General features: G+C 46.9%; 1 protein-coding gene across 2 annotated transcripts; it reads left to right on the top strand.

Moving 5' to 3' along the window:
* The first annotated feature begins 1,057 nt into the window (after nt 1-1,057).
* POU3F2 (POU class 3 homeobox 2) lies at nt 1,058-26,176 on the top strand. 2 transcript variants are annotated; one of them, XM_060753072.2, is made up of 2 exons: nt 1,058-2,520; nt 25,149-26,176. In XM_060753072.2, exons 1-2 carry the CDS (start codon nt 1,162-1,164, stop codon nt 25,221-25,223), a joined length of 1,434 nt encoding a protein of 477 aa, XP_060609055.1. In that variant the 5' UTR covers nt 1,058-1,161; the 3' UTR covers nt 25,224-26,176. The 2 variants fall into 2 exon arrangements, with proteins under 2 accessions (XP_060609055.1, XP_060609056.1); XM_060753073.2 differs by having other exon boundaries at nt 1,070-2,292.

Here is a 26,176-nt window from a genome sequence, read left to right as displayed (position 1 = left end):
CAAGTCACTCTGCCCAAGTGATTCTCCCGTCCGCAGAGAGGGTTTTCTCAAGGCAGAGGAGAAGGAAGGAGAAGCGAGGAAGGAAGGAGGGAGGGAGGGAAGGAAGGAAGGATGGAAGGGAGGAAGGAAGGAAGAGAGGAAGGAAAAAAGAGAGGGAGGGAGGAAGAGAGGGAGTGAGGAAAGAAGGAAAAGAGGAAGAAAGGTAGGAAGAGAGGAGGAGGCAGGAAGGAAGAGTGGAAGGAAGGAAGAGTGGAAGAAAGGAAGAAGGGATGGGAGGAGGAAGGAAGGAAGGGGAAGGGAGGGAGGGAGGGAGGAAGAGAGGAAAGAAGAGAGGGAGAGAGAAAGGAAGGAAGAAGGGACGGAGGAAGGAAGGAAAAGAGGAAGTAAGGCAGGAAGAGAGGGGGGAGGAAGGAAGGAAGGAAGGAAGGAAGGAAGGAAGGAAGGAAGGGGGAAAGGGAGGACTCCGAGAAGGGAGCGCACGGGTCTGCCTCCCTTGCGCCAGCCGAGTCTCTATCCGGCCAAAGAAACGCCAGCAGCAACAGGAGAGCGCTTGAGTTTCCCAGCTCTCCTAAGCAGCACGCAAAATGGTCAGGGGTGTATTTGCGTGTGATGTGCGCTGGGTTTGCTTATTTGTTTGTTCAAAAAAGAAGCACATCTGGCCTCTCCTCTTTCTCCCCCCTCCCTTCTCCCCAGAAGTCATCAGCCGCAGAGTTGTCTTCTTCTTCCTCCTCCTCTTCTTCTTCTTCTTCCCTTTCCAGGGTGTTTGCGCGCCCCCGCCCAGCCCTTCTCCTTCCTCTTCCTCGTCTCCTCCCTCCCTCCCTTCCTCTCTCCCTCCTCAGAGTTTGATTACAAAGAGAGGGGCGGGGGGAGGGAGGGGGCGGCGGCGAGGGAGGCTGGGTGGGAGGCGTGGTGTCAGCGCCAGGGCCGGGGCCAATGGGAGGCTCCCCCTGCGCCGGTTGCTAGAGGTCTCCACGTAAATCAAAGCGCGGGGAGCCAATGGGGGCCGGGGGGCGGGCGGAGCCGGGGCGCGTGCCTTTGCAGCGGGCTCTGCCAAGCGGACTTGCGGGGGACGCGAGCGGCGAGCGGAGCCCGAGGCGGAAAAAAGTCGCTGTCAAATGCGCGGCGCCTTTAAGCGGAGCCCTCAGTCCGGCTCGGAGAGCCATGGCGACCACAGCCTCTAACCACTACAGCCTGCTCGCCGCCAGCTCGCCCATGGTGCACGCCGAGCCGCCGGGGAGCATGCAGCCGGGCGCCGGCTACCGAGACGCTGCCCAGGCGCTGGTGCAGGCGGACTACGCGGCGCTGCAGAGCAACGGGCACCCGCTCAGCCACGCTCACCAGTGGATCGCCGCGCTGTCCCACGGTGGAGGAGGCGGCGGAGGAGGAGGCGGAGGAGGCGGCGGCGGAGGAGGAGGAGGCGGCGGCGGCGGAGGAGGCGGCAGCGGGAGCAGCGGCGGGGACTCGCCGTGGTCCACCAGCCCGCTGGGCCAGCAGGACATCAAACCCTCGGTGGTGCAGGCCGGCGGGCGCGGGGACGACTTGCAGCAGCAACAGCAGCAGCAGCATCACCAGCAGCAGCAACAGCAGCAGGGAAGACCGCCTCACCTGGTGCACCACGCAGGGAGCCACCACGCCGCCGTGGCCGCGGCCGTGGCGTGGCGGACCGGAGGCTCGGCTCACCTGCCTCCCGGGATGGCAGCGGCCAACGGGGGCGCCCAAGGCGGGCTCCTCTACTCGCAGCCCCCGCCGCCGCCGCCGGGCTTCACGGTGAACGGGATGCTGGGCTCGGGGCAGGCGGGGATGCACCACCACGGCCTGCGGGAGGCGCACGAGGAGCCCCCTCCGCCGCCCCCTCCGCCGCCCCACCACCCGGACCACCTCTCCCAGCAACAGCAGCAGCAGCAGCACCACGGCCCGCCGCCGCCACACCACCACCACCACCCGCACCACCCCCCGCACCACCAGCACCACCACGAGGCGCACTCGGACGAGGACACGCCGACCTCGGACGACCTGGAGCAGTTCGCCAAGCAGTTCAAGCAGCGGCGGATCAAACTGGGATTTACCCAAGCGGACGTGGGCCTGGCCCTGGGCACGCTCTACGGCAACGTCTTCTCGCAGACCACCATCTGCCGCTTCGAGGCCCTGCAGCTGAGCTTCAAGAACATGTGCAAGCTCAAGCCGCTCTTGAACAAGTGGCTGGAGGAGGCCGACTCGTCCTCGGGCAGCCCCACCAGCATAGACAAGATCGCGGCGCAGGGCCGGAAGCGGAAAAAGCGCACCTCCATCGAGGTGAGCGTCAAGGGCGCCCTCGAGAGCCATTTCCTCAAGTGCCCCAAGCCCTCCGCCCAGGAGATCACCTCGCTGGCGGACAGCCTCCAGCTCGAGAAGGAGGTGGTCCGCGTGTGGTTTTGTAACAGGAGACAGAAAGAGAAACGCATGACCCCCCCGGGAGGGACTCTGCCCGGAGCCGAGGACGTGTATGGGGCCAGCAGGGACACGCCGCCGCCGCACCACGGGGTACAGGCTCCTGTGCAGTGATCATGAAGCCGAGGAGGAGGAGGAGGAGGAGGAAGGAAGGAGGGAAGGAAGGAAGGAAGGAAGGAGGGAAAAAGAAGGGCGGGCGGGCGGGCGGGGGAGGAAGGAAAGAAGGCAGGAAAGAAGAAAGGGGGGACCCGACCCCCCGCCCCTCTCCCTCCCTCTCTCCCAACTCCTCCGGCCCTTGTGATTGTTTTCTTCCCCCTCTCCCCCTTTGAACTACGTAGAAAGCAGACAGAGTTTAAAAATGCAAGACAGGCAAGGGCCAGGGAAGCAACTGCACCCAACTAACCTTGAAACGGTAACAAAGTGGGTCACGGATGGGGGTATTTTGACCTTTAAGGGCGAGGAAGTGCAGTGAGCCTATGGCCGGCCTTGTGTCGGGGGCGTACGAGTGCATGCCTGCCCCTCTCCCCCACACGCACGCGCACACACCTCTTCCCTTCTTCAAGGCACAGGATGGAAAGATCCCCCCCCCCCTCCACCCTCCACCCTCCACTAGTGTCAGGGAGCCAAAGAAACCCACTCACGCTGTCCTGGCTGCCGTTTGAGGGTCACCTAGAATAGGCAAGAGGAAAAGAGGCTTTGTTGTGCTGGGACACACCTAACGCTTGGGGGAGTTATTTTTTGTTTTTGTTTTGTTTTGTTTGGGTGAGTGGATAAACAGGCGAGTATTGCAAGAGGGGGCATGCTGTTCTTGCCCAAGGAAGGCTCCATAAATTTGCACTGGAAGAAAGTAGAAGTTTACACATTTCCTCTCCTTTTTTTTCCCCTCCCCTTTGTATTTTTCATGCCTTGTTGGGAAGTGACTTGCTTTTCCCGCTCTGTGTATGTGTGTGTGTGTGTGCAACTCTTACTTTCCTCTTTGTGTGGGTGTGAAGTTTTGGAGCCGCCTTCCATGGAGGTCAGGCTTAATTCATTCATGCTGCCACCATTAACCTTAATGCCACCATTAAGAGTGGAGAAGCTGGGCTCTTTAGGCTTAAGTAGATCTGGAGGGGAAGTCAAGGAAGATGACAGGAGAGCAGAGAGGGAGAGTTGTAAACCACTGCCCCCTTCCTAGAAATGGGTCTCTGGGAAATGCTGAGTGACAAGGAAAAGTCTGAAGAAGAGACAAGGAGGGAATCTAGCTGGGGACCTAGTGCACAGGCTGAAAGAGGAATCTCTAAACTGGATTCATCCCTTTGGGATGAAAAGGTGGGGGCAGAACTGTGTGAGTGAGGCCCCTTCCACACAGCTGAATAAAATCCCATTTATCTGCTTTGAAGTGGGATATATGGCAGTGTGGACTCAGACAACCCAGTTCAAAGCAGATATGGTGGGATTTTCTGCCTTGATATTCTGAGATGTAGGGCTGTGTGGAAGGGCCCTGAGAGAAAGGAGAGGCTCAGATCAGCCTAGCCTAGTGCTTTGAATGAAGCTAAAGTCTGAGTGAGGGATTCCAGATAGGAAAAAGAGTGCAGACCTGTACAGAAAGTTCTTCTTGCTTCTTGAGCATCCAAACAACACGCTGCCCTAGGACACTTATGCTGGCATCTGTTCCTAAACTGGAACTAAGAGGGGTTTTGGGGGGAGGGGATTCAAGTCAAGAACCTCCATTCTGATCTGTAGGGAGCCACCTGGGAGTGGGTTCCACAAAAGTACTCAGAGGGCAGTCGGTACTTAGGATACTCCATTTCCCTTTTTTAAAACATCCTGAAGAATATAAGGCTCTCTAGAGCAGGCATGGGCAAACTTCAGCCCTCCGGTGTTTTGGACTTCAATTCCCACCATTCCTAACAGCCTCAGGCCGCTTCCTTTTCCTCAAGAAGGAAAAAGCCTGAGGCTGTTTGGAATAGTGAGAGTTGAAGTCCAAAACACCCGTAGGGCTGAAGTTTGCCCATGCCTGCTCTAGAGTGACACTTTCACTTTAAGTGGGACTTATTTTCACACTATGTCCTGGTATGATGTAAGTGATCTAGGAGCTGCAGCCATTATATCTAAGCCTGGAAGCATTCACCTCCATTCAAAGTTTCCTGTTGACTTCAGTGGAGGTGTAGATGGGACAAAATCCCCGCACTCTTTCAGAGAATAGGGCGGTCCCATCTTTATTTACACCTATGGGTTTGGAACAGAGAATGTGGCCAAGTTTATTTCCATTGAAATCCATGGGACTCAGTTCTAAGGGCTCTTCGACACAACCCTATATCCCAGAATATCAAGGCAGAAAACCTCACAATATCTGCTTTGAACTGGGTGATCTGAGTCCACACTCAGATAATGTGGGATTTTCTGCCTTGGTATTCTGGGATGTAGGGCTGTGTGGAAGGGCCCTAAGCAAATGGGTCTCCCTTTAAAATCTGCTACAAGGGGGGATCTCTTTGCTATGTCTTTTCACTCTCGAATTTTAAATGTAACCTACATCCTTTATCCAAATCTCAGCATAATGTGTGGCATGAAAAAAGATCAGTTTGAACTTCCCCAGTGAGCAAAATGGAGGGAAAACAAAACCACCCAAATGCCATTCCTCACCACCACCAACCTTGTCTTTCCCTCTCTTTTTTGTTAAGTCATGTTGATAGATGCATTTTCTTAGTAGATAGCAGTACAACTCCACTCACCCCAAAATGGAGAGAGAATGCTCTGGAGAGGGAAGAAGGGAGGAAGAACTTCAAACTTGTATATGACATTTTACATTAGGATGATGGGGCAGCTCTTGAAACAATAGTAATAGCGACAGATCTACATTTTTTACAACATGTACTCAGCACAAAAAAGGGTGGTGGGATGGTCTCTGTATAAGTTTAAGAGAATTATCTTTACACAGTGTGCCTAGAGGAATATTGTTTGGGACCTCTGAGGCAAATTAACTGTCTTGCCATAGAAACCTACAGATAAACATGGCAGGTGGGGTTGAATAATATGATCTCAAGTTGTTCTTCTAAGCATCAGATTTTCCTCCTCCCTTTCCTTTCCCCTGTATCAGACAAATAGGAATTTCTGGGAAGCTACTCCATTGACGGGCCTTTATTCTATCCTCCCCCTCCTCTCCATATTGTGCTTTTCTTCCTCCTTCAAATGAGATGAACCATGAATTCTTGTTAAGGGTATTATAGCTGCTGTTGGGTATGGTTTGGAGACAGAGTCTCCTCAGGTCAGAGGGCAGAGGAGCTGGCAAAGTGGAGGGAAAAGACAGTGAGACTTATTAGTATCTGGGTAAGGTCAGAAGAGGGAGTTTGGGGGAGACAGATCCTCTTCTAAACCCTTGGATAGATTACTTTAAAATAATAATTTAAGAAAAAACCAAGCAAACCTTACCGCTCTGTATATATGTTTAATATTTGTCCTTTGAAATGCAGAAATAGTTTTAATGTTTTCTTTGTCTATTTTCCCCCCTTTCTTTTGAAATTCTACCCAGGGAAATATTTTCATATCATTTTTTAAGTGGCCTGCCTCAATGTATATTTATTTCCTCTTCAAAGCAAACAGGTTCTGGAAACTGTTTTTCTTTTTCTTTCTGTAGCTTTAAATGAGTAGGTGAACAAAAGAAAAACAAATCTACATGGGATGTAAACAAAAAAATTTGGTTCGGTCTCTTTCAAAAAAAATCTTTGTTTTTTGGTACATTTGGATGTGCTTGTGGGGAAAAAAAATAAAAGCGCAGAGATCCTTATATATTTATGTTAAAGTAATATTTTATTATCTACATAAAACAGAAATACACAAGACTTTTATAGTTTGCTCGACTTATTTTCCTTTTGAGAGAGAGAGAGAGAAACAGAACTGAGTGGTTCCTTGAGGATAAATATCTATCTGTGTCTAAACCTAGATAGAGAGAGATACACACACTTATGTGCCAAGGAACTGGCTCTAGTCTTGCTATTAGGTTGAATTCCCTGTACTCCCTTTATATCCTGATCTTTTGGAAGCAAATCTATATCTGATCTTTTGATTGTTTTGGTTGGTGTCATTTGGGTAGCTGGTGCCCTGTGCCAAAAAAAAAAAAAAAAAAGCAAGCTTCTGGGCCTTTCCAGCTTATGACTCTCCTGCAAAGCATATCTAAAGGCAGAGTGGGGGCTCTCTCTTTTGGGGTGGCCTGGTTTGACAATCTCGAAAGCTATTGAAATCTGAACTAGAAGGAACCCTTGTTTGGATGGGTGGGAAGGATGTTAGTTTTGAAAAGTTTGCACCGCCTTAGGGCTCCCAATTTCCCCGGTTAGATTAAATGGGAAGTCATTATATTTTGGAAAAAAACTCAAGGCAGCCCAGAGACCTTTAATACCTTCCAAAGTTAGTGTTTTATAGACAAACAGTTGAGCTTTGGGTGTTTTGTTTGTGTGCAGCGTGGTGGAGTCTCTCTGTGTGTAGACAGGCGCACAACCACCTCCCCGCCTCCGCATATCCATATTATTTATCATTAAACACTTCTGTTGACGTTATAACATGCAGGCGTTTACCTGACAGCCTTTCTTCCCCAGGGAGAGGGAGCCATGTGTGTTTTCTCTCAGAGCAAAACAAAGTTGTGGCAAGTAGATTGCATTCTTGGTTTTGAAATATTCTCCGAGCCCCCTTCGCTTTTATTTCTGTCTCTCTGTCTTCAAGAAACCTCTTTCTCCTTAGCATTTTCCTCTCCTTTGGTGTGTGAGGGCAAATCAAAGTTCAGTCTGTAACTGAGACAAAAACTGAGTTGCTGTGAGTTTTCCGGGCTGTATGGCCATGTTCCAGAAACATTCTCTCCCGACCTTTCTCCTGATACAAAAAAAAAAATTTGGCTATACCCAGGACTGCAGTGTTAGAAGCCTTTTTTCGTAGGTTTCTTTGAAATCTTTGGACGTCTACCCACGCGTGGGGGTATTTCCTGTCGATTCTTTTCCTAGCATAGAATCGGGATCGGCTCAGCATTAAGTGAGTGGGGTTTAGGCTTATTCCGGTATTAAACTGCGTCTGAAGCGACAGTGGAGAGGGATCCTATTTAAATTCTTATGGAACTTCAGTTCAGGTCCTACTCTAGGTTGATTGAGAATTCTGTATCGGATCTCCTGTGAGATGCGAATAATATCCTCGCGTGTTTTCAAGCCTTGGTGGGTTGCGTGGAATTTCCTCGCGCGCCATCCCAGCCTACATTCTTTCCCACGCCGCCACCCCAACTTCTTTCGACTGCCGTTTGCAGCCTTATTAGATGTCATCATCTTTTCTAACTCCGAGTCAATATGACATGCCTCCCAAACAGATTCAGCTAAATGATCTTATCAATAGCCAGGAAGCGAAGTGACAGAAAGAAGGAGTGTTTCGCGACCGCAGGGATGCTGAGGTTGTGGGGGGGGGGGGGGGTGTTTAAACCGGCCAGGGATTGAGTAATACCTCTTGGTCAATAGCTCTCGGAATTGTTTGTACTTTAGAAAGAAATCGTAAGAGGAGCACGGTGGGTGTTTGTGGAGTGGAAAACTGGGCAGCATCTGCCCTCTGCAGGACGTTTCCAGTGGTCTTGGAGGGAATACTTGGCTTTCTCCCTCAGCACGTGCGTGGGACTTGGTGGGCCGCCTGGGCCCAGGCTTGTCTCTCTGCATCCTGCGTGGGGTTGGCTTCATGAAAGCTTCCCTGCCCCCTGAGCCTCTCCTTGATGCTGGTAGAATTCCAAGCAGGCAAAGTGGAGGAAAGCTGCATTCCCTTTATACGTCCAGTTTCCAACAGTGGGGCTTGGTACCCCGTGGAGTGTGGTTCCTGGACTCCCGTGGATAGCAAAACCCCTGGTATTCAAATCCCATGATGTATTACAGCGTAGCAAAACGGTGTCCCTTATATACAGTGGCAAAATCAAGGTTACCTTTAGGAAAATAATGTTTTCTAACTATATATGGTTAACTCTATGGATACAGAACAAGGGGCAAATATTTATAATTTTAGGAAAGGTAGGAGCTCGACAAAATCTTCTTTTTCAAAGAAACAACACTTCCTTTTGAAAAGAACCTCTTTCGCCCCAAAAGGCAGCCAATCAGAGTGCGGCTGGCTTTTGTGAAGGAGACCAAATTGTGTGTGCTCCAATCTGTATGTTGCTTGCACTTCCGGACTCAAATCTATGCAAATTGTAGACTCTCTTTTTTTAAAAAAAAATCCTCTTTCATCCTTTTCGGCAGGAGAGATCTAAAGCTAGTTCTAGGAGCGAATGGTGGATGAGAAAATCCCTACTACAATTTGGGGAGGACTTCCTCAATCAAAAGGCGGTGTGAGGTTTATTTATTTTTTTAAAGGAGGGGAGAAAATTTCAGACACCAAAACATAGACACACACACACACTTGAGATCAGCTCACATTAAAGAGTCCAGTTGGGTGTTTTGTTTTGTTGTTTCTTAAGAGATAGCCGGAATAGGAAGACCCCAGGAATGTATGTGCTGCTTATAGAAACTAAAGCAAATTTTATATTTACTTGACACAACAGGGAGAAAGAGAGATTGAGAGAGAGAGAGTTCAAAGAGTGAGAGAGATGGAGAGAGGTTATGTGGGTGAGAGAGAGACATTGAGAGAGGCTGTTTGTGTGTGAGAAAGATTCTTAAAAGGATTGAGAGAGAAAAAAAAGATATTTGTGTTTATAAGAAAGAAATCGAGGCCCCTTCCCCACAGCTGAATAAATCCCACATTATCTGCTTTGAACTGGAATATATGGCAGTGTGGACTCAGATAACCCAGTACAGAGCAAACACTGTGGGATTTTCTGCCTCGATATTCTGGGATATAGGGCTGTGTGGAAGGAGCCTCAGATAACCCAGATATTGTGGGGTTTTCTGCCTTGATATTATGGGTTATATGGATATGTTGAAGGGCCCTAAAAAGAGAAATTGAGAGAGAGAGAGAGAGAGATTGGAATAAATTGTGTGTGTGTGTGTGTGTGAGAGAGAGAGAGAGAGAGAGAGAGAGAGAGAGAGAGTCTAAAAAGAATTAGGGGCCCTTCCACACAGCCCTATATCCCAGAATATCAAGGCAGAAAATCCCACAATATCTGCTTTGAACTGGGTTATCTGAGTCCACTCTCAGATAATATGGGATTTTCTGCCTTGATATCCTGGGATATAGGGCTGTGTGGAAGGGCCCTGAGAGAGAGATTTGTGTGTGCAAGAAAGAAAGAGAGGGAGAGGGAGAGGGAGAATTTTAGTTTTAATGTATTGTCGAAGGCTTTCATGGCCGGAATCCATGGGTTGTTGTAGGTTTTTCCGGGCTATATGGCCATGTTCTGGAGGCAATTTTTCTCCTGACGTTTCGCCTGCATCTATGGCAAGCATCCTCAGAGGTAATGAGGTCTGAGGATGCTTGCCATAGATGCAGGCGAAACGTCAGGAGAAAAATTGCCTCCAGAACATGGCCATATAGCCCGGAAAAACCTACAACAACCCAATTTTAGTTTTCTTTTCTGGGATCCTTTTGAGTTGCATAGGCGGCAAACTCTTCCAAAGTGGTTCTCCCTTCTTCCTCCCTCTTTTCTTCTCCTTCTCCTCCTCCTTTTCCTTCTTCTTCTTCTCCCCCTTTTCTTCAGCTGCTTGGTTTTGTTGTGTTTCTCTTTCCTGAGCCGTGCGGGCTTGACGTTTCCATTTCCCGGCCTCTTCTCAGTGCTAAGCGCATATGTCAAATGGGGGTGATTGTGTAAACAGCGGCGGCGGCGGGGAAGGACATCCGCCGTCTTGTCTTGTCTTTCCATCCGAGGCGGCTTCGTTCGTGGCGAAAGAGCGCGCCCACCGCCGCCCGGGCCCTCCGCCCCCCCCCCCGGTCCTCAAGCCAATTAGGCCGATTTGTTTGCTTGTCATTCTGGGGAGGGTTTCGCGCCGCTCCTTTGCAGCCGCCAACCCTCCCGCTGAATTCGCGTGCGATCCGGGCCTCCTCCTTGGCGTCCTCGCTGTTGTAGATCCGCGTTAGATTGGCACGGCTAGGGAAGAAGTCTGGAACAAAGAAGGCCTCGCTGCTTCTCACCTTCGCACCCACGTTGAGGGTGCCCTCCCCTCCCCACGGGCTTGGTCTGAAGGCAAGAGGCAGCCGAGACTATTTTACTAGAGAAAGAGAAACAAAAGATGGGGTTAAAAAGGATTCTCTTCCCTTTCTTTCCGGGCCAGGGGTTTGTTTGTTTCTTTAGGGAGGCTGCAGTCCCCCTCTTATTTAGCAGCGAGTAACTCTCATTGAGCAAAACGGGGTTTACTTCTGGGGTTCACATATACGGTATTTTCCAAACAATGCTTTTACTCGGAGGTAAGACCCACGCGGCTTGGACTTTCCACCTTCCTTCGTGTGTGTGGATAATTTGCAGGTTTCCTTGCCTTTAAAAAAAATGTTTGAGGAGGCAGAGGTGTGTAAAAATTGAAAAATGGGAAAGAATTTATGGAAGAAATTATTTGCAGGCAACCATTGTGAAATGTGGGAGAAAAACCAAAGCTTGAAGGAAGCTTATTATTGGGAGTTTGCTATTATGTATATCGCATTCAGATTAACTGTCTATATTGCTGGAGAAATCGGAAAGTGAAGATAATGTTGCCTTTACAATTATGTATTTAAACCATTTCGAAAAGGTGCTTGTTTTGAATCAGAAATCCAAAGCTTAGGAAAGGAAAAGTAATGGGATTTTCTGCATTTGGAGTGCTGGCATATATTTAAATAAGATTTTTTCTCATTCCTTAGGATGAAACAAAACCTTTCTGCTTGTTCCCAATCCCTCAAACTATGTATAGTTGTCTGCGACCCATGATTTCTTATTTTAGGTTCAAGCCCAGGGGAAAAAAAACACTAGGGCTTCTAGGGAAGTGGATAAGGTCAGGTTATGCGGCTGAAATCCCATTAAAATCACCTTAAAATCGGAATTGGGTCCGCGAGCAGAACAATAAACAGGTCTGATTTGTTGTCGAAGGCTTTCCTGGCCGCAATCACTGGGTTGCTGTGAGTTTTTCGGGATGTATGGTCATGTTCCAGAAGCATTCTCTCCTGACGTTTTCCTCTCAACCTCTGAGGACGCCTGCCATAGATGTGGGCGAAACGTCAGGAGGGAATGCTTCTGGAACATGGTCATACAGCCCGGAAAACTCACAGCAACCCAGGCCTGATTTACAAGGAAATATGGCTGGGGTCTTGCTGCAAAAGCGCATTCACTTGGAAGTTAGGCTCCCTTAAAATCAAAGGTCCTGCTGGTAAAGTGTGTTTGAATGAAGGGAATGAAAAGAACTACCAGTGAGTTAAGCGGATGCCTAAAAACTTTGAAGGCACCAGATTCAGGGCCCTTCCACGCAGTCCTAAATCCCAGAATATCAAGGAGGAAAATTCCACAATATCTGCTTTAAACTGGGTCATCTGTGTCCACACTCAAATAATGTGGGATTTTCTGCCTTGATATCCCAGGATATAGGGCCGTGTGGAATGGCCCTCAGTCTGATCTTGGAAGCTAAGCAGGGTCAGCCCTGGATAGCCAAAAGATCACAGGTGATGCAAATTACATTTCAGACGAAGGAACTGGCAAAAACAAATTTTAAGTATGTGTTGTGGAAGACTTTCGTGGTCGGAACCACTGGGTTGCTGTGAGTTTTCAGGCTGTATGGCCATGTTCCAGAAGCATTCTCTCCTGACATTTCACCCACATCTATGGCAGTCATCCTCAGAGGTTGTGAAGACTGAGGATGTCTGCCATAGATGTGGACGAAACGTCAGGAGAGAATGCTTCTGAAGCATGGCCATACAGTCCGGAAAACTCACAGCAGCCCAATCTCAGACTATTCTTTGGCTATGAAGCCTATGAAGTGCATAAGTCCATAGGCAATGCACAAGTTAGAAGACTTAAGGGCCTCCCCAGCCGTACAGGCCAGTGTTTCAAACCGAGACAACTTAGTGGGACAATTTCCAACATTGTGTTAAACCACGAAAAAAGTTGGAAGTTGTTAGTACTTATCCGGCGGGAAATCTTTAATGCACCAAACTCCCACCTCAGAAAAACTCATCTGTGAAGGGAAGCCCATATTCTTCAGCTACACCTATTTTTGTATTGAGTAAGAATATCGCTGAACAGAGAGAGAAGACACACACACAAGTGCAAGGTATTGGCGATTCAAAACAAAATCCACTTGCTCAGGAGCAATCACATTCCTGTCAAGTCAATAGAGTTTGGACTGCAGCCACAGTTGGAAAGGAAAGGCATTTGGCACCTCTGTTTTGGCCACGTTTGGCGCTCGAAATGATTGAGATTTGCGTCTAGTTTAGAAGAGGGATGGTAGGGGAAACATCCCAGTCTGCTGACCTTCCCATTTGTATCCTCTCTGCGCCAGATCAGCACCAAATCCGGGATGACCCGCAGATCCCTTCGGCCTTGGTTTCTCTCCTTGTATTCATTTACTCACCCGAGAAGCAGAGTGTCACAGTAGTTTGGGTTCAGGGCTAGGACTCTGGAGACAAGGGCCTGGGTGGATCCCAGCTTCCACTAGCTGACCTTGGCCCAGTTATACTCTCTCAGCCTCAAAGGCAGAACCAATCTTGCCAAGAAAATCCTGCGACAGGGTTGCCAAAGATTGGGGACGATTGGAAGGCATACGAATCAGAAGCAAAGGGCCTCCTTTTGGAAACCCCTCTGATCTACAGAAGGGATTTCTGGTCTAAATGTGTGTGCCAAAAAATCAGGCTTTAAAAAATTGTTTTGGTCGGAGAGGAAGGTTGGAAACGTTGTTAGTGTGTGTGTGTTTGGTGATCGGACAGGTAGAAACAAATTGGATTGTTGTAGGTTTTTCGGGCTATACGGCCATGTTCTAGAAGCATTATCTCCTGACTTTTCGCCTGCACCTATGGCAAGTCAGGAGAAAATGCTTCTAGAGCATGGCCATATAGCCCGAAAAACCTACAACAACCCAGTGATTCTAGCCATGAAAACCTTCGACAATACATAGAAACAAATTGTTATCTGCTGGCTGGTTTGATAGAAAGATGAGAAGGGTGGAAGGCATCACAAGCGACACTTACAAGCAGGGCCCTCTCCCACTGTAGTTCCTCGATACAGGAAACTCTGGAGGTTGAATCTTCTACTTGTTCCCCACTTTTAGTCCTTCTGCTGTCTTTTTTTGTATTGGGGTGATTGGTCCCTCCAGGCCAGAGGAGAAGCAGCTGTGGCATCCTCCAAGGCACAAGGCCACCAGGAGCCCACGCGGAAAGCAACGAGGTCCTGCCAGCTTGCTCTGTGAAATCCCAAAATGAGGTTGTCCCTCCGGGGAGACAGGGAGGAATATTATTATTTTATTGTTATTGTTGTTGCCTGCGACTCTGAGGCCAGGAGAGCGTGTTTTGGTCAGGTTTTGTGTGTGTGTGTGTGTGTGTGTGTGTCAGGAGGGACTTGAGAAACTGCAAGTCACTTCTGGTGTGAGAGAATTGGCCGTCTGCAAGGACTTTGCCCAGGGGACGCCAGGATGTTTTGATGGTCTTCCATCCTTGTGGGAGTCTTCTCTCATGTCCCCGCATGAGGAGCTGGAGCTGACAGAGGGAGCTCATCCGCGCTCTCCCCAGGATTCGAACCTCCGACCTGTCGGTCTTCAGTCCTACCGGCACAAGGGTTTAGCCCATTGCCACTGGGGCTCAGGGTCAAACTCTAGTCTCTAGAGTTGGGGGCTCAAAGCACTAGGCTGCCCTGGTTCCCAAGTTGTGCCTTTTCTCACAGCTTTCTTGGGAACCCCTCTTGCCCAGAAAGGCTGTTTGTGTGATTCTAATTCTTTTTGCATCCAGCTCACTTTGGAGAGGGGCCGGGGGCATGCAAAGTACTTTAGTTTCAGTGCTTTTGCAGGCGAGATGGCCATGCAGAAAGTTAGCCGGGCGTCAGCAGCAAAGGCGAGCAAGGAGCATGGGGTGGAAATGTTAAACCACCGTTTCCAGGGGGATGAAAAATACCTACTAACATATGAACTGGTCCAAAGATCCCAAAGCTGTAGTCGCGCAATTGCGGCAGAAGAGAAAAGAGGGGAGAGAAAGACCCGGGCCTCCTTTTCACGGCCACAAAACGGAGGCAATGGCTTAGGAGAGAGGTCGCCTGGCTTAGACCATGATGAGACCCTAACCACATCCAGGCATGCTTAGGATAAGAGCATTGCGCCAACTTCCTCACAGCTGAATAAAATCCCACATGTTCTGCTTTGAACTAGAATATATGGCAATATGGACTCAGATAACCCAGTTCAAAGCAGATATTGTGAGATTTTCTGCCTTGATATTCTGGGTTATAGAGCTGTGTGGAAGGGCCCTCAGATATCCCAGTTCAAAGCAGATATTGTGGGGTTTTCTTCCTTGATATTCTGGGATATAGGGCCGTGTGGAAGAGCCTCCAGATATCTACGTACATATTTGTGTGTATGTATTGTATCAATACACCCGGCTAAATAGGTTTGAACCCGACGGGAGAGGGTTTGCAAGGTTTAAAGAAGAGGCGAAGGCGGCCAGCTGCATTGCGTTGCAATTTGGGCCGCTTTCTTGCTTTGGTTGCTCGCTCTTTTGGCTTGCTTTGGTTCGATCTACACTGCCAAATAATGCAGCCAGTGTGGACCTATAGGATGAGGTTTAAACTGCAATATATGGGTCTACACTGATTCTGTAATGCAGTTCAAACGGCATGATTTGGCAGCGTAGATCCAGGCTTTCTCGTTGGGAAGCTGGCCTGCAGCTTCAAGGCCAGTTCTTCCCTTTAGGAAACTTGCATCACATTAGAGAATGAATCCACTTTAAATCCGGTTTCTGCCTCCTGCAGAATTCTGGGGTTTGTAGTTTAGGGAGGCTGTTAAAGCCTCCTTCCTAAACTACAAACCCCAGAATTCTGCAGGAGGCAGCAACCGGATTTAAAGTGGATTCATTCTCTAGTGTGATGAGGTCCTTTATTCAGAAGTAACACTCACTCGCAACTAATGACCTCATCGCACTAGAGAATGAATCCACTTTAAATCCAGTAACTGTTTTCAGCAGAATTTTGGAGTTTGTAGTTTATGAAGGAGCCTTTAAAAGCCTCCCTAAACTGCAAAACCCAGAATTCTGCGGGAGGCAGCAACCGGATTTAAAGTGGATTCATTCTCTAGTGTGATGAGGTCCTAAGCCTGGATGGTATGAGTCTATACTGCCAGATCATGCAGTTAAACTGCATCCTGAAACTGCACGAGGGAGGTGGCAGTGTAGATGGGGCCTGAGTCTTCAGAAAGGGCAAGCTTTTGTCAAAGTGCGTGGGCCTTCCCCCCTGCTTTCCCCCAAAGAGCTTCCTTCTGGCCTGGGCGCCCTTTCTCCGGCTTTTTTTCCAAAGCCTGGGCGCCCCAGGACTTTGGGAAGTCCTTCCTTTCCTTGACTGGCTGGTCCACTCCTGGCTCTCCCTCCCTGCAGCCCTTGCTTCCCAAACGTCGGGAGGCCCCGTCCCTTGTCCAGACCCACGCAAACGCTTCCTTTCCCCCGGCCTGTGGGTCCCGCAGGCCTCGCCCAAGCAGGCGCAATCATTACCCTAATTTGCCTTTGATTGTTTGGGCGGACGAGGGGTGAGTTTTATTACACCCAAGCCTTGGAGGGCGCACGCACCGCTGATTAGCAGTATACATTAAATAAAGTTGTTTGTACACATTGTCTTACCTCATATAGGCAGCCTTATTATTCTAATTACTCTAATTAGGGCCTTGCGACGGTTTCGATTTGATTTGAGCAGGCGTGAATTCGTGCCAGTCCTTCGGGTGGGGGAAAGCGGGGGGGGGGGGGGGAGAGGCGCCTTCCCTCTCCCTTCAAGTTCCCTTTCCTCCCCGGCTTAACTTTCCCACTTTCCAAATGGAAGAGAATCCTTTCCCCACGACTTGCTGTCCAAGCTGAATCTGAGTGTTAAGAAAACAGTATATGTGTTTGTCGAAGGCTTTCATGGCTGGAATCACTGGGTTGTTGGAGGCTTTTTCGGGCTATATGGCCATGTTCCAGAAGCATTCTCTCCTGACGTTTCGTCTGCATCTATGGCAAGCATCCTCAGAGGTTGTGAGGTCAGCAACCTCTGAGGATGCTTGCCATAGATGCAGGCGAAACGTCAGTAGAGAATGCTTCTAGACCATGGCCATATAGCCCGAAAAACCTACAACAACCCAATATATGTGTTTGATGCGACTGCCTTGGCGCCTATGCCATACTCCAGTTTTTTTAAAAAATATTTAAGAATTAATTCGATGTAATATTTGTTAACACACTTTACCCTAAACGGCGCTCCATGCAGTCATGCCGGCCACATGACCTTGGAGGTGTCTACGGACAACGCCGGCCCTTCGGCTTAGAAATGGAGATGGGCACCAACCCCTAGAGTAGGACACGACTGGACTTAATGTCAGGGGAAAACCTTTACCCCAAACAGGCTGCTTTCTTGCAAGTACTATCTCTATGGATGTTTACTTGGAAGTAATCCCTACTGTATTGGTATTTATTGAAAGGGCCTTCCTCCCAGGAAAAGGCGCAAACAGACTGCAGGGCAGACAGAGTTTCTGGATCTATCTTTCCTAAGGTTGAAAGGAAGCTGAGCAGGCTCGGATGCCGTCGGTTATTTTGATAGGGTCTTATAATTATATTCCTTAATCCTGTTTGAGACCGCCCTTCCACGCGGGGAGGGGAAAAAGAGCCAGACTTTTATTTTCTCCCGCCCCTTAAGAAAAATAATTCGGTAGCAATTGAGATGTCTTCACGGGAGAGAGATGAAATGGTTATGTATCTGGAGAAAGAAGTTGAGGGAAACAGGTCAAACCCCTCTTTCGTTCCTTCTTTCATGCTTTCCTTTTGCTTTGGCGCCTTCACTGATTCCCAATAATTTGGAGAATCAGTTCAGCGGATACTTCAGTCCTCATTACACTAGAGAATGAATCCACTTAAAATCCAGTTTCTGCCTCCTGCAGAATTCTGGGTTTTGTAGTTTAGAGAGGAGTCTTTCACAACCTCACTAAACTACAAACCCCAGAATTCTGCAGGAGGCAGAAACTGGATTTAAAGTGGATTCATTCATTCAGTGTGGTGAGTTAGGACCCTCTCCAAGCCCTTTACGCACACACAATTCCTATGTACCTTTATGAATAGGAATTGGTGTCATTCATATGAGTTCATGGACCCTAACCGCCTTGTGTGTGCGTATGTATATGTATGCACACACACACACATAACCAACAGTGAGGGATGATAAACTCATATAAACTCCACAGAATCTTGCTTTGAGATAAACATATATAGATTTCTCAAATCATCTATCTATCTATCTATCTATCTATCTATCTATCTATCTATCTATCTATATCTGTTGTCGAAAGCTTTCATGGCCGGAATCGCTGGGTTGTTGTGACTTTTCCGGCCTGGATGGCCATGTTCCAGAAGCATTCTCTCCTGACGTTTCGCCTGCATCTATGGCAGGCATCCTCAGAGGTTGAGAGGTTTTATCTACTTGTCTGTCTATATATCTCTGCATATTAAAGCAAAGGCTGGGAGAATCCAATTGTTTTTGGAGGACCACCGAGTGGCTAAGTATCCCCACTCACACCTAAGAAAACTTTTTTAAAAAAAATAGAATAAAATTAACCCTCGACTGTTTGTGCCCAAAGCTGATGGAGAAAGAGCCGTGGTGCTTGATTCTTAGAGCGTGAAAAGGATAAAACCACCCCTCTCTCTTTTGGCCCCAGAAGAAGGGCAGAAGTTTGAGGCCTGCTCCTTGGATGTATTCCCCAAAGATCTTTTGGGGTATGGGGGTTGAAAACCACGATCTGACATATTTGGACAGAGCCAAACTCGCTCTCTCTCCCCCCCCCCCTTCCTCTTCCTCCTCCTCCTCCTCTCTCTCTCTCTCTCTCTCCTCCTTTATCCCCCTGGACTCACAAAGAAAGGAGAGAACAGAGGCGGAGGGAGCTTTCTGAAGGCGGTTGGGAGGCCTCCCGGGAAGAAAAGGCAGCAGGGCAGGAGGGGAGAGAAGTCACCCTGGGCCCAAAGGTGGTGGTGATGGGGAGTGGGAGAGAAAGAGAGAGAGAGTAAGAAGGAAAGAAAGAAAGAAAGAAAGAAGGCAAGAGAGAGGGGGGAGGGAGGAAGGGAAAGAGCGGGGTGGAGAAGGAAAAAATAATTCGGTAGAAATAGAGGTGTCTTCACGGTAGAGAGATGAAATGGTTATGTATCTTGAGAAGTTGAGGGAAATTGGTCAAACCCCTCTTTCTTTCTTTCCTGCATTTCTTCTTTCATTCTTTCCTTTTGCTTTGGCGCTTTCAGAAGGCAGAAAGAAAGAAAGAAAGAAAGGGCGAGAGGAAGGAAGGAAGGGAGTGAGAGAGAGAAAGGAAGGAAGCAAGAAAGAAAAAAGAGAGGGGAAGAAAGAAAGAGAAAGAGAGAGGAAGGAAGAAAGGAAGGAAGAAAAAGAGAGAGAGAGAGAGAGAGAGGAAGGAAGGAAGCAAAATAGAAAGCGCAAGAGAGAGAGGAAGGAAGGAAGGAAGGAAGAGAGAGAAGAGAAGGAAGGAAGAGAGGAAGGAAGGAAGAAAAAGAGAGAGGGAAGAAAGAGAGAGAGAGAGGAAGAAAGAAAGAAAGAAAGAAAGAAAGGGAGAAAGAAAGAGGGAGGAAGGAAGAGGGGTGGGGGAGGAAGGAAGGAAGGAAGGAAGGAAGGAAGGAAGGAAGGAAGGAAGGAAGGAAGGAAGGAAGGAAGGGAAAAAAAGGAGAGATGTTTGGCCAGGGCAGACTGGGAGAAGCAAGGCAGGCCCCGAGTGGTGGGGCAGCGGATCCGAGTGGGTGGGTGCCTGGGAGGCGGCCCAGTGCCCTGGAGCTTGCCTCCTTGTGTTGGGCCCGTCCCTGGGATTGATCCTCCCCTCGAGGGTTCATTGTCCCGCCGCCGCCCGCCTGCCCTCCTCGCATGAATCTGTTTTGTAACAAAGTCTCCCCAGCGAGGGCATTAGAGAAGAAAGCCTCGCTTCCCTCCTCCTCCCCCTCCCCCTCCTCCTCCCCTCCCGGCCCCGCATTCTCTCCATCCTTCTTCCCCCGGTGCTTTTGATCCCCTCCAACACCGCCTCTCTTCCCCCGCCCCCCCCCCCCCGCTTCCCAGCGCAGCATCTGTTCCAAGAGTCCCCCCCCCTTTTTTTTTTCTTTTGCTCTTCTCCAGACCAGAGTGGAACTCGGGCGCCCCGCAGCGGCCGTGAAGGGAACTTGGCTTGAACAGAGCGCAGAAGGAAGCAGAAAAAGAAAGAGAGAAATAAAATAATATCCAGGCTCCCCTCGTCCATTTCGGAAAGAGAGCGGGCTCATGCCAGGATGGTTGGAAGCCAGCCTGGTGGGGGACAGAGTCAGAAAGAGATGGCAACAGGGCTTGTGTGCTTGAATTGCTGAAGGAAGAGTCTTCCTACCTGCTCTTTATGTCTTCCTTCTCTAATACAGAGTGGAAGAGGTCAAGGTACTCAGGAGAGAAAGAGGAAGGGACAAAATAGTGGGGAAAGAGAGGGGGGGGGGGGAAAGGAAAATCCCCACAAAGCAGGAAGGGCAGAGGGAGAGTGGTTCAGCCTCTGGAGTTCCTCTGAGTTGCATTTGAAATAGAGTCAGCAAGGCCAAAGAAGGTCCTGATAGAGCCCTGCACATTCAAAATGCCAAAGGGATACTTACATCAGGACAGTTCTTTCATAGGGTTTTTTATGGGGTGGGCTTATTTTACACTAGGATGCACATTTGTCTTTAAAATGTATCTCTTTTGGATTTCTTCTATGCCACGCATGCGTTTCTAAATAGCAAGATGCTCAAATGTTCTTGTGGTGGAGCTTTTCCAACCTGGCATAACCCAGATGTGTCAGGCTATGAGTGGCTTTGCACTGTGTGCGCTGACTGGGGTAATGGAAATCATAGCCTGCTACATCTGGAAGGAGCTGGGTTGAGGAAAGTCATGGTGGTGGCACAACAGCCTTGTTGTTACAGTATTTGTCCTCAAAGCAGTGGATGTGGAAAACCATTTCAGAGATAGCCCACCTGAAATTAAGCTTTGCTGTAAAAAAAAAAAAAAAGAACAATTTCTCTCTTTTTATCAAATTATAACCTGGACAGTATAGCTTTCTCATGAGCCCCCAGTGGTGCAATGGGTTAAACCCTTGCGCCAGCTGAACTGCTGATCTGGTTCAAATCTGTAAGGCGGGGTGAGCTCCTGTTTGTCAGCTCCGGCTTTCCCATGCGGGGATATGGGAGAAGCTTTTCACAGGATAGTAAAATATCCAGGCATCCCCTAGGCACCATTCTTGCAGACAGCCAATTCTCTCACACCAGAAGCGACTTGCAGTTTCTCAAGTCACTCCCAACATGAAAAAAAATAGAAAATATATCAAACCTTGCCCTTGTTGGGCACCGTTGCTTAACTATTATTCAATTGTTTATTTGTTTTTTATTAATAGGAAAAATTGAACCCTGGAAATTGTTGAGATTGAAATAGGTCTAGATGTAATGCTTTTTTATTTGAAAGCCTCCCACTCCACCCAAAATTCTAATAGTAGAAGGCAATATCAAAGACTGGTCTCTAGAGCATTACTTAGTCCCATCCAGATGTTTTTAGAAAACCCATTAAAAGTTACAGTGTCAAGATTGGTGGTTCTCAACCTGTAGGTTGAGATATTTTTGGCCTACAACTCCCAGAAATCCCAGCCAGTTTACCAGATGTTAGGATTTCTAGGAGTTGAAGGCCAAAACATCTGGGGACTCACAGGTTGAGAACCACTGGTCTAGATGCTTGCAAGTACTTCCTATAGGTGTGATGCTTTTGAACATCAGTGTTTAGTTCAGGTCATTGAGCACCCAGTGGCACAGTGGGTTAAATCCTTGTGCCAGCAGGACTGATGACTTAAAGGTCAGCAGTTCAAATCCGTGGAGCAGGGCGAGCTCCCGTCTGTCAGCTCCATTGCAGGGACAGTGGAGAAGCCTCTCAGAGGATGACAAAACATCCAGGCGTCCCCTGGGCAATGTCCTTGCAGGTGGCCAAGTCTCTCATACCAGAAGCAACTTGCAGTTTGTCAAGTCGCTCCTGACATGGAAAAAAAAGTTCAGCTCTAATGGCTAAAAATGTTAATAGCTTCATTTTTCATAAATACCAAATACTTTTTAAAGCTATTTCAGCCAGTGCCCTTCATTGATGTGTTAACATAAGTTGACACATGTTGTAGCAAGGAATTCATGTGTGCGTTTTGGTAGAACGATTATATAGGGACACTGTAGTTATTTAGTCATATGCAGAATGTACCTCAGCTCATAGTCTGGAACATTTATTTTTTGTAGATAATCCAAAAACTAAGTTCTGACACAAACTAAGCCTCCATAAGCAGGGATTTATTTGTGCATGGAATAGCAAGCAACCACTTTCTCCTAACGATCCTAAGGTAGAAATCTGATGGCAGAAGGCCCAATATACATAGCAGGATGTATTTTGAAGTAAACATTTGTAAAATTGCCAAGGAAAAACAGTCCTCTCCTGGATTGTGTTTGTCGCAGTACACAAGAGAGAACCTAGAAAAATATGCAAAAGGAATCTTTATTTTAATGCCTTTTGTAGAACCATTCCATATATTACAAAATTCATTTCACGGAGTATGTCACTTGCTTCTGATGAAGGTGTTTATGAAGGTTTATACCATATAAAACTATTGTCCTTTAAGGTGTCAAAGGCCCCAGTGGTGCAATGGGTTAAACTCTTGTGCCAGCAGGACTGTTGGCCAACAGGTCAGTGGTTTGAATCCGGGGAGAGTGGGTGAGCTCCTTCTGAAAGCTGCAGTCCCCATGCAGGCACATGAGAGAAGCCTCCCATAGGGTGGTAAAAACATCAAGCATCTGGGTGTCCCCTGGGCAACGTCCTTGCAGACAGCCAATTCTCTCACACCAGGAGCGACTTGCAATTTCTCAAGTCGCTCCTGACATGAAAAAAAGGTGCCAAAGGACTGTTGTTTTTGCTGCAACAAACCAACATATAGCTATCCCCCTCTATGTGAAGTATAGGAAACCATAATTTGGTTACATTTTCCTAATTTACAACACTCCACTGTATCCTAAGAAGCTATGATTGGTGGTACTGCCCCTGCTTGCACACAAAATGTTCAGAGTTGTTTTAACTTTTGAGGTTTGGCATGTGCTACCATCATTAGGTTTGCACAATTTAGCATATGGAAGGAAGGTCCAAATTAAGAGTTTGTATTTTATTTATTTTTATAATATTTATCTAAATATTTCCTGGCCCATTCTTATTTATACTTACATTTACTCAGGATGCTGTGTGTGAAGCTTAGAGTAGATTCTACTAATGCAAAATCTCTATAACAGGTTGATATGTGAGAGCCTATCCACACCTTAAGACAGCAAATAGAGGCAACAGAAATAACACTTGTATAGGGCTCCTGCCCCAAGTATCAGAGAGACATGCAAACCTTTGAAAGCATACTTACTAAGGACAGAACCTGCAAGGTTCGCTTGCATAGGAACAAAAGTGTGGCAGTGGCAAAGGTGAAGGCAGATGTGAGGTTCTTTTGAGTCTAGATAAGGCAACTTGCCCTAACTTGAGAAACTAAAATTGCTATGCAGAGAGAACGTGTTGTACATGCTACATGGATCTCTGCAAAATAGGTGAATTTGCTGTCCTCATGTGGGTGAGGGTTGGGAGCAGCATTGATGACAGACTATTCCGCGTCACAATGTTCCTAATGCAAAATGCATGTACTACATGTACTTCCAAGTCTTTGTACTTTCTGGTACTTTTGTTAAAATCCCCTTTATTTGTCCTGCCTTGATATTTAACCGCAGGAAGAAAGTGGTACAATCTAAAGCACTGAAATAATTGATCCAATTTCCCAAGTATGGGCATGTTCACAATAGTTGTTTCCCTCTTTTTGCAACTTCCAATGATAGTAGTGCTGGATACTCATCCGTGAATGACTTGCGCTAACTTTCCAGTTAATACAACATAAATAGCTATGGATTGATGATTGCTTGATACATGGAGCTAACTAATTTAATTCTTTAGGCCAGTTAAGATGCTACAAGAGCAGTGGCTCTTTCAAGCAGATTGGTGTAATGTATGATCCATGGCTGATGTGTATGAATAGTTTTCATATGTTCTGTTTTGATGTTGTTGAGATTTAGCATTTGAAAAACAATCACATTTTGCTAGCATTTCTATGGTAAGGCAAAACCAATCATCACTTTTTCTGGGACCATGCAGACTTTTTTCTACTCCTATTTTTTTGTGGTGGGTCCAGTTTTACCACTTCTTAAATCTGTTACATTTTTGCAAGTTTTCATGCAGTTCAAAGAGACTGAGATTCCTCAGATCCTTTCGATAAAAGGGATGCACAAATCTTTGCACCTGAAGGATTTTCAAGTTTCAAAAAACAAGCGTCATGAAAAAAATTATCTATTCTTTTCCTGTTTTCTTGTGGCACATGATATGAATGTGGACCTCACCCTGTTATTCTGTGTGTAGAATAAGAAGAAGAGTAAAATCCATAGTGTGGATGATGGGATCTGGTTCAGGTAATTTAGGATTCAGATCTGAAAGGCAGGAGATGTTCTGGTTGCAGAAGGATCCATTTAGAAAAGTGACACTTGCCACTTTGGCTTGAGAACTGGAAATGTTCTTCACCATTCGGGCTTTTCATTCAGCCACAATATAGTCACTTTCCCAAATACTCCATATGTTTGACAGATGAAGCTGATTTTTTTAAAAAAATAATATGTATTCCTCCTTGTTGCAGCAAATCATCCTGAAAAAGTTTGCTATTTCTGGGAGCAATTAATTTGGACAGCAGTAGGTTGAGCCCTAGTCTATTCTGCAAACAGTACACATTATGTTTATCCCTGGACTCATCCTTGAAAATATTGACTGTTTGCCAATGCTTCTGAGACATACCTGGCTGGACAGAATCTAAAGAGAAGCAGTACTTTTCTGATTTCATTCAGTTCTAGGTAGTTCCAAACCATCCCCAAGATCTGCATATCACATAGTCACTGGATGTTTCCTACACTCATCCTCTGTCTAGTTGATGTAACATCATGGATAGGACTATAACCTTTGAACACAGAAGTTCTCTATTTGAGCCATAGTTGGATTAAATACTTGCAGGGTGGATTTAAAGAAACCATTCTTCCTCAGCTTCAGCTCACTATCAGAAATACAGATGAGGAAACTGAAAGTGAAAATGGTGATGAGGATTATAGAAGTACATCATTCCATTAATTTGTATTAATTAATAAATTGCCATGCTGCCCATAGCTTAAACAACACAATTCGCACAAAGTGCTTTGAGCAGTTAATACATAAGCAGTATTAGGTTATTATTATGTATTGATATGCTTACATATAATTTAAAGGCCACTCTCTTTCTCTCTCAACATGTACAAACACCCATAGTTATACACAGACATGAAAACAAAACATACACTTAATTACAGAGGCTCTCATCCCATTTGTTCTAGAAATAGGATGACTTTGGGGAGCCACTTTGGTGTAAGTGATTTGATGATTGCAAACCTAGCCAGCCGGTGCATCTGTCTGTCTTTCTCTTGTCGGGGAACACCTTTTTTAAAAAAAGAACCCCAGTTCTTTTGCAAATGTGCTCTTTGTTGGAAATCTTTTGGCAGCATATGAAGGTTCAGAGGCAGCATGTGTTTCTTCCTTCTTATTACAGGAACAAGACTGGGGAGATGCCCTTCCCCTCCCTTCAAACCACCCCTTGACAACGTTGCTTCAAAGCTGCCTTTAATTACGGAACAACTTGCTTGATAGTCGGATAGAAGAACGCGGCCTTCCCTTCACAAGGCATCTAAATTCCACATGCTCCCTATCTATTCAACTGGCCCTAATGGGCTTTAGCTTCTCATATTATTATTATTATTATTATTATTATTGATTAATTATTATCTCTGGGGTGGCTCTGGATTATGTGATTTCGTTGCTCGCCACATAATGTTTTTTATCTCTCTCTTTCATTGTTGTTATTGCTGGTAGTGGTGGTGTACAGTTTTCTCCATGGAGTGAATTATTCCTGTTTTGAGACACAACAGGAGAAACGCTACACATTAACAGGCTTGTCATCATTTCTTCCTTTTCTAAAGCTCATCAATGAGGATTTTGCATCACAACTCTGAACAATTAAGCTGTTAAATGTGCAAAACTTACACCTGACATTGAAAAGTTTTTGCAGAGAAAAAGGATGGTCTACCAGCACATATCTAAACAAATATATTACATTAAGATACATTTTCTTGAACAATTTGATGGCACCCAGAAAATGAAACATTTACTTTTGTCCTCAAGCCATTCCCCCATCCCGGTAGTTGAACTATGTGGAGCCATTCCAGAGTAATAGCTCCAGAGGTTGTAGTCCATTTCATTCTTGAAGTGTCTCCTATGGCCACAGAGATATCTCGAAGCTTTTATGTACAATTTACTGCCTCATTGCTGTGACAAGAGGCAAGTGCTTCTTTGCCACCCTGAACCTGTGTGAGCTTATTTTGAAGCAATGTCAGTAGACATTCACTAGAAGTGTGGTCTAAGACGCCAACTCCTTAGGGAATAAATTTCCATAGAAATGTATGGTGTGCTCCGAAACTGATTTGGATTAAGCAGTGTAAGGGTTCCAGACTATATCGTCTCTCCTGCAGGAGGTACCAGATAATGTGAAATGTATAATGACAAAACAGGTGGAGATTTTTT

Source organism: Anolis sagrei, chromosome 1 (genome assembly GCF_037176765.1).
Source record: "Anolis sagrei isolate rAnoSag1 chromosome 1, rAnoSag1.mat, whole genome shotgun sequence".
NCBI lineage: Eukaryota > Metazoa > Chordata > Lepidosauria > Squamata > Dactyloidae > Anolis > Anolis sagrei.
This window is presented reverse-complemented; position numbering and strand designations above follow the sequence as displayed.

Excerpts from the sequence above, each read along its gene's own strand:
- POU3F2 (XM_060753072.2), top strand. The coding sequence starts at position 1,162 with ATGGCGACCACAGCCTCTAACCACTACAGCCTGCTCGCCGCCAGCTCG. Across the intron at positions 2,521-25,148 it reads CGCCGCCGCCGCACCACGGG|GAACAAGACTGGGGAGATGC; the intron begins GTACAGGCTCCT and ends TTCTTATTACAG.